Below are 8,158 nucleotides of genomic sequence, written 5' to 3' on the forward strand. Positions count from 1 at the left end.
GGTGCACTGTGTAAGCTCCAAGTTTGACCGTTTGTGAAGGGAGAGAGACTGGGATGAATGCGTTGGAAATGCTGCCAGCCGGGAGAAGCGCGCGGCACGGCCGAGAATAAGAATGATTGCGTATCTTTGGACGGAGAACCAGAAGTGCGTCATCAATTCATCACCATCATCACACTTTTACGTTGACAGCTAACTACCACCATGAATGTACACTGTACACATCCTTGAGAGCCCTAGGCAGCTCGGTCTGCATTGAAGCTGTGCAGGAGAACACTGGAGTAGTAACTGGAGTACACATTGCGATCCACTGCTGCTTTGCTCGGGCGGGCCTATAAATTCGCACCCTCGCCTGTGCTCTCCCCGCACCACAAGTTCTTCCTCACTCGAGCTATAGCTAGCTAGCCTTCTTCTTCCTCTCTGCTACCAGTGCCATTGTCTGTCCGTGCCTTCCAGGCCCAAGTACTGCCATTTCACGGTATGGAGAAGCGGCGCTGCATTTCTCAATCCTTTCCTTGGTGCATTTCTTGCCTTCTTTCTTGAATCTTGAGTGCTGCTAGGTGCTAGTTGTTCTTAAATCAAGCGCAAACATATATTTGGAGTATGTTTTGGTTTGAACACTGACCATGGATGGATGTGAATGTGCTGCAGGTTGCTAGCTGGAAGTGGAGGATGGAGCGGGCGAACACGGAGCTGTACCTGGAGAACCTGTGCATCATGCAGGCGAACGAGCGGCTCCGGAGGACAGCGCAGCTGCTGGACCAGGAGAACAAGCAGCTCCTCGCCGTTGTCAAGCGCAAGCAGCAGCACATGGCGGCCTCCTCCAAGGCGGCGGCCCAGCTGGCGAAGGGCGGCGGACCGTCCGGCGCGGCGCCGTCCAAGTCCGGCAAGCAGCAGCCCCAGTGATCGCGCCGGAGATGCGCGCGCGCGTGCATGCATGCAGTCGTGGAAGCTCTAGTCATCTTTGCCAAAAACTAGCTAGTAGTAGTACCAGTAGTATGTAGTGTACGTACTAGATAGGTCCATTAGAGCTGGCATGGATGGTTTAGTTCTACTTTTGGTTATGTAGCTAGTGGTGGCAGCTAGCGCTTTGGGGGTTATATATTTGCATGACTTTTCTTGTTGCGGTGTGATGGCCTGAGCCCTCATGGGTACGAAAGATAGTTCACGTTATTCCAGTATTGTACTTGCGAAATCTGCAGTTTAACGTGAACAATTTGCGAAAATCCATCTTTTACATACACGGCGTCATGTTTATGCAATGCCACACAGGTGAATGCGTTTCAACAAGTGAGGCTCCTTGACTGATTTTCTTTTCTTTTCGAAAAGGGGTGCCTCACAGGATGCATGCACACAACCATTCTTGGACTGAAATAGGTTCCGAGTTTGCTGGATATTACTTCAATCAGACCACACTATAAACACTAAAAAAACTCTGAGGAGGATTCCAACATTAGTACTATAAATACAACTCAATTCCACCAAAAAAAAGGGGGTTTATATTGTTTGTTTTTCTTGCAACAGAGGTACTCAGATGTGGCATATATTCCTGGCTTTCCGATGACAGTAAAGCAGGAAATGAGGAGTATAGAACAGTATTCTGATCATGATCTCTTGGGTGGACGTGGTACAACACGATCGGTTGAACTCGTGAATTGAATTGCAATGGATGTAGCGCTTGACTCGAGGTTGCATGCAATGCAATTGACCCTCAACTGCAGACTACGTCATCAGCACTCGAGTGAGCCCATGTCCAGTCCAATTAATCGTTAGGTTTGCGTCCTATCCACATCGATACTATGTTTCCCCTTTTCATTTCTGCAGCGCAGACGATGCAACGAGTGACACATTCCGGTGGTAGTTTCACAATGCCAGGCTTTTCAGTTAATATGTTAGTGTATGCAGTAGAACTTAAGAGTATTGTATTAGTGCGAGAACGGTTTGGATACTAGTAATTATTTGTTCTTGTTAGAGATGGATGTAGGAAGGCTATCTGGCTATATTAACATTTTTCATGAATATGCGGGATGTGTCTCTTTTCATTGGTAAGTAAGAAAATGAAGTACGCACATAAAAAGAGTAGAAAATGACCAAATCAACAGCACACGTCAATCAGATACTAATCTGGGCCGCGTGAGAAGAGGACATGGGTTACTCAGCCCAAGAATACCCAGAACGATCTACAACAATATCGACTCAGGCCCTTGGTTTAGGCTCTAGCCCAAAGCCCGAAAGTGCCTTTCTGCCCCTTGGTTTAGGCTCTAGCCCAAAGCTCGGTGAACGGTAAAATAAAAAAAAAATCCAAATTTTTTGGGAGAAACATTGACAAAAGTTTCAAGTGCTTGCAAAAATTCGTCTTAGAATCACATTCCTGTAAGGAATAGCAAAAAAAAAAAAATTCAGTGCTCCAAAATGCTTTTGAATGTAGCATTTTTAGAGTATCAAATTTTTTTTGCCACGCCTTCTAGGAATGTGATTTCATGATGATATTTTGCAAGCACTTCAAATTTTTGTCAATGTTTCGATTTTGTTTCAATTTTACTGTTCACCCAAACTCATTTGAGCTCCCGAGCAGAAACTCTACGTCACCCAAAGCCGTGCTTCATCTTGGGTTTGCGAAAGTACACGCAAGCCCCCCAAAACATAAGTGGTATTTAACTACAAAACTCCCAAACCAGAGGCGGGAGAGGGAAAATGTCCTCCTTGCTGGTTGCGTCCACGAGCGCTGCGGGTCCATCCCGCCTGGCATGCCACAACCATGTTTCAGGTTGGGTGGCCCCGTTGACCACCGCACGACGGGGGAGAGAGCAGGGCTGCTCCAAAATTGCGCATCCATGATGTTGGGCTAGCAAACCAACACACTGGTTATTGAGGAGGAAGATGGGGGGAGAGAGGATGACAGGTGGGCCCTAAGCCAGCCTAACATTTGAGTCAAACTTTCTAAAAAAACATAAAAAATTGAGTCAAACGGTGTGAGTTTTTTCATGCCACATCATCACTTATGGAGGGAGCCACCCATCAGATTTAGTGTCAGGTGCTGCTAATCAACCGATCAGTGCTTTCGGCAAATTGTCAACAGAAAACCGGATTTTTCTTTTGCCAAAAAAATTGTCGTGCTATGTTTATTTAGGGTTCACAATTATGGTTGTTATTACAATTTACTCCATTCCACAAGCAGCTTGCTGACGGATGATGAGAGCGATGCTTCTTCAGTCCCTCCCCCACACACTACGCGCTTCACCTTCTACGGCCGCCGATGCTCTGCGTCTTGAGAGTTTCAAACATTTCGGGAACTGAGTTTACAAAACTCATGTGTTTTTTCTATCCTCTGTCTATATGTTGCGGTTCAATTTATGTGTGTTGCAGAGTTTGTGTAACTTGTCGTGCACGAACACACTGAACCAACACGGTAAGTTCAGAAAGAAGCCAGACAATCACACCGTACACATTAATTAGCACAATCCTGAAACAACACTAGACAGGTCCCTGAAACATCTTACCAAAACATAGGCCTTCAGCAGGCAAATAGGTTCAGGCCTCACACTCGGTTCAGCAAATGAGCAGAAGTGCACTAGGACTACGGCGACACTTCAACATGTTCTTACTGCACCCGAGCAAAAAGTACCCAGCAAATTACATATGAGCGAGTTCATAGGAATGAGACACTTAGCTAGTAGACGAAAAGCAGCAACTTGATGGAGCTAGATCCATGAAAACCGAAGAACGGAGGGCGAAGTAGACCAGCCAAACAACGCCACCCAATAGAAATGGAACCCTGCATAAACAGCAAGGGACACAATGAGCACATGAAACTCTCAGACTGGAATACATGCAGGGATAATTTGTGAGAAATTCAGTTGGTTGATCTAGCGATCAGAATGCTCGACGGATATGCTATTTACATGAAACTGAGCACAGGTTTTAACTTATGTTTTGTAGGCAGCATTTTTGGGTACCACTTACACGAGACAACCATAGAGCAGCTTGTCAAACTGTCCCATTACAAGGAAAGAAATAATGTACACTTACGATTTTCTACCTTCAGTACTGCCTACATTAGAACAGGCTACCTAGCTTAGCTAGTCAAGCATGCAGTTCAGGAACTTAATAATTTCTATTGCATTGTTAACTGCTAAGCTCCCTGCTCCTGCGTGTTGCCACCATGGGCATGCTACCAAGCACCTATGGTCATGACAAGCAGCATCAATATTCAATGGCGTCATATAAGGGGCAACGTTGTGGTTGCCAAGTATGGTACGGTGTCATGGTGGGCTAGAAGGATATTAAAGTGGTGCACGGGGATATAGCATACAACTCTGGGTTGACTACTGAAAGCTAATGATCGTGAAAAATGCTAATGGTTACTTACAATCAAACAGAAGGTCTATTCTATCTCAATTTGCTCAGAAGGTACTCCATGGGCACATAGGATCTTTGAAATACGGTGAACTATCACATCTTCCCGTGTGCCACATATAATTTTGACTACCTTGAGATGTTGTGATAGCAATGATTGTTCCCTTGAGTTACAACTTCCATCAATTTCGTTCAAATGATAATCCTGTAACAAACAATATATTTTGCAACAAAAGGTAAATGGTAATTTCAAAGATAAAAGCTATCATACTTGGAGAATATGTATACCTCAAAAGTTTGCAAATCAAGCTGAAGTATCAGTGTCTCTAGAATGGGTGAGTGCTGGAGAAAGTAAATCAATCCAGTGAAATCATCAGCCACACACCACTCATTGAGCAACAACTTTGTTAGCTTCCTAAACATGGGGCGCCATGTCAAATCCATTCTCAAAACAGACAGCTGGATAAAATGAAGAGGGTTAAACACAAATTCAAGATATAACTTCAGAAGTACACAATGCTTTTTGAGATACATAAGTACATGCTTTGAAAACTTTCTGGTGGTTCTTATTTTTCATAGTAATTAAGTGTTACCAGACACCAAGATTGATAATCCAAGCTGTATTTTAATCTCAATCCTACATGTTTGAATATTAAATATGCCTAAAGTATCAAGTAGCGGTGTGCATGCAAACATGCTCAAGAAACATCAAGATTCAAGCATGTGAATTAGTGAAAACATGTAACACACACAAGACGCTTGTTCCATAAGCTTCTATTGATAGATAACTGGATACAAACTTACATGGGATCTAGTGGATGGCAAAGAACAATAGGAGTTAGCAAAAGTGGGAGCATACCCTTATCGGATAAGATATTGTTGTCAACTTCAAATTCGTAGCACCTGACAAACCTTGGAGAGCCACAGGATAGTCGTTGTTACCGGCTTGAGCATCGCATCCCCCACATGATAGATTTCCACAGTAACACATTTCCTCGCACATTTCTCCAAGTGTAATAGATGCTGCTACCAGTGATGGCATGCTATCAAGCAAAGGAGCCAAACCGTAAAATGGAGCTAGTCTGAAGCCAATGAGATTTGGGGCAGAAATACGAGTGCGGGGATCAAAACCAAAACTCGTGTTGTGAATTTTAAGAAATCGTAATGACTGGGACAAGAGATTCACATGGATATGACAAGCTTTCATCTCTAACACCTCTAGCACCTGACAGCTCGAAAAATCCAGAGAGCATCCCTCAAATCGCATGCGGTAAAGATGTAACCTCTTCAAGTGCGATGAGACAAGAGTCATGTTGATTACCCGCCAGGGAAAACAAATCCGAAGCACTGGAACTTGACAGGATAAAGCATACAGGAGCCATGGTTCCATGTGTCGGAATGCCTCCTTGGCCCAATTGGTGTTCGCAGTCTCCTGACAACCAGAACGGATGTCACATACATTCAGAGGCGTTGGGTCACGGAGACGAAGCAGCTCGTCGACAAACGTGCTGGAGCCCGTAGCAGCGTGGTAGCTGTCGGGGTCATCAATGCGTAGGGCGGGCATGGACTTCCAGAGCGTGCGCCAGCGCCTAGCGAGCACGCATGTCCGCACGGCGTCGCGGGAAAGCAGGAACGACATCACGTACTGGAGGAGTTCGTCCGGGAGGGCGCTGATGCGGTCCTCGCCACCAGCCGCTTCCGTTTGGATGTTTTCTTCGTAGTTGAGCTTCTCAGACATTCCGTCGAACGTGTGGCCTGCGCCGAAGCTGCAGAGTTGCGGGACGCAGTGAGTCAGTGAATGAGAGCAGCCACAAGGGGAAGACAGACGGGAAGAATCCATGAGTATCACCTCCAGCCGCCACAAGAAGACATGCGTGCTCCTCCTCCTAGGTGGTGGGAGTGTGAGGCCCTGGGCTAGTCTCACAGATCAACAAAAGGATTTGAGAGGGGATCAGGAAGAATAGGGAGGAGAAAAGGGGAACCAGAGGAGGAGGAGAGATGAGATTCAGATACTGTTCATTCAACAACTTGCCTCTCTAGAGTTCTGTAGCTACAATATAACCACACCACACCGAACAAAAATGCCATCTCTTAATAAACAAAAAAATGTCATCTCTAAATAATAAAAATGCCATCTCTTAAGAAACAAAGAATGTTATCCTTAAGAATAAAAAATGCCATGTACAAAACAAAACTTGGCATTTCAACCAAAAAAAGGAAATTTTTTTAAATTGCCATGTGACATAGTCCAAAATTTTATAAACCGCCTTTTTAAATTTTCTCTAGAAAAATTGCCATCTGGTGAAAAAAAGAATAAAAAGAGAGACTAGTATTTGATCCCAGGATCTAGCCAGTGCGGTGGCTGAAAATATTTTGAATGGTCCTACGTTTGCTGGCTTTTATCTAATAAAGAACTAGTTTCAAAATCTGCTGTGGCTCAGATCCTGCGCCAAGAATTGTGCAAACGAATCTAACAGGAGAGGGCGGATTCCTTGGGATTGGTTCCCTAGCAACCGTTCACCTGTTACTATTTCTCTCTTTTTATGAATGGCTGAGTGCTTCTCTCGCTTGCTTTGATCTATCGGAAATATGACCGTGGACCCAAATCCAAAATAGAAAGAAACAATTTTTTTTGGGACAATGGGGGTGGGCGCATAGGCACATATATTAAAATTAAGCACAATTTACATGAAGGACTTGAAAATAGGGAACGATTAAAATTGGCCTACCGGCTAGACATCGTATCGGTTGGCTAGCTGCGTGCATGCATCTAGCTAGCCCCACGTGTGGAGTGCCTCTCATCCCCTTATCCCCTCCCATCCACACGTTTCCTCTCCTTTCTCTTTCCCCACACAACCGGCAGAGGGACATGCTGGAACCGGCAGGGCGGTGAGCTCCATGGTGGTCGCGCCATGCTAGAACCAACATGGCGACATGCTGAAACTGGCATAGTGGCGAGCTGTGATGGTGATGGAGGTGCACCCGTGACACTACAGCAGCCTGTGGGTGCTGTGAGGACGGCGACGAGTATACTACATGCTAAAATGTTAATGACAAGATGTTGAGATAGCGACCACATTGCTACAAGGTGGCGGCGATGGGTGCGCCATGTTCTATGGCGGGACACCAGTTAGATGTTGCACCATGGCAATGGCGCTGCTACTACGAGCAGGGAGCAACGAGTTGGAGGATGATGAGGACATGGCCGTGAGGCGGCGCATTTGTTCGTCTCTCTCGAGGCCTCTTTTCCTCTTGCTTGCTTTTTTCTTTCCGAATAGTCCTCGGGCAGCGCTATGTCCCACTTATAGTGAGACCTAGCTGGCTCTCGCATCAGGCACTTCACTAAATGGGCCAGCCTAGGTGCGCGGGGACCACCACCTCATTTTTAGTTTTATTTTTCGTTTTCTAGTCTCATTTACACTTCCAAATATAATAACAAAATATATTGCAAAATACACATCTGAAAAAAGTTAACCAAGAATTTAAAAAATGTTAAATGTGTATACTGAAAATGTATAGAAAAAAATACAGTGTGTGGGAAAAAAGTTGATCATGTATTTAATTTTTTTTAATCATGCATTTGAGAAATAATTAACAAGTATTTGAAAATATTTCATCAAGCATTAATCCTTTTAAATGTGTATAGTAAAAATGTTGACCATGTGTTAATTTTTTTATCAAAGTTGTATTTGAAAAAAATTAATCAAGCATTTAAAAATGTTAAAATATGTATAGAAAAATGTTGACCATGTATTAAAAATATTAATTTGTATAAAGAAAATGTTTCAGGAAACAACCTCTTGCA

The 8,158-nt window shown here is 44.3% G+C and overlaps 2 protein-coding genes across 2 annotated transcripts; one reads left to right on the plus strand and one right to left on the minus strand.

Annotated features, from left to right (window-relative positions):
* The first annotated feature begins 663 nt into the window (after positions 1–663).
* LOC125512931 (protein LITTLE ZIPPER 3-like) lies at positions 664–1,151 on the plus strand. Its single transcript, XM_048677997.1, has one exon. It carries the CDS (start codon positions 670–672, stop codon positions 901–903), a length of 234 nt encoding a protein of 77 aa, XP_048533954.1. The 5' UTR covers positions 664–669; the 3' UTR covers positions 904–1,151.
* Positions 1,152–3,428: 2,277 nt separating this feature from the next.
* LOC125512905 (putative FBD-associated F-box protein At5g56820) lies at positions 3,429–6,359 on the minus strand. Its single transcript, XM_048677969.1, has 5 exons — positions 6,203–6,359; positions 5,213–6,119; positions 4,642–4,812; positions 4,367–4,558; positions 3,429–3,772 (listed from the first exon to the last, which is right to left on the minus strand). The coding sequence occupies exons 1-4, from the start codon at positions 6,223–6,225 to the stop codon at positions 4,382–4,384; spliced, it is 1,278 nt and encodes a 425-aa protein (XP_048533926.1). The 5' UTR covers positions 6,226–6,359; the 3' UTR covers positions 3,429–3,772; positions 4,367–4,381.
* Between the last annotated feature and the right edge of the window lie 1,799 nt (positions 6,360–8,158).

This window comes from Triticum urartu, chromosome 6 (genome assembly GCF_003073215.2).
Source record: "Triticum urartu cultivar G1812 chromosome 6, Tu2.1, whole genome shotgun sequence".
Taxonomy (NCBI): Eukaryota; Viridiplantae; Streptophyta; class Magnoliopsida; order Poales; family Poaceae; genus Triticum; species Triticum urartu.

Excerpts from the sequence above, each read along its gene's own strand:
- LOC125512905 (XM_048677969.1), bottom strand. The coding sequence starts at position 6,225 with ATGTCTTCTTGTGGCGGCTGGAG. Across the intron at positions 6,120-6,202 it reads TCTTCTTGTGGCGGCTGGAG|CTTCGGCGCAGGCCACACGT; the intron begins GTGATACTCATG and ends GCAACTCTGCAG. Across the intron at positions 4,559-4,641 it reads TTGATTTGCAAACTTTTGAG|GATTATCATTTGAACGAAAT; the intron begins GTATACATATTC and ends TGTTTGTTACAG.
- LOC125512931 (XM_048677997.1), top strand. The coding sequence starts at position 670 with ATGGAGCGGGCGAACACGGAGCTGTACCTGGAGAACCTGTGCATCATG.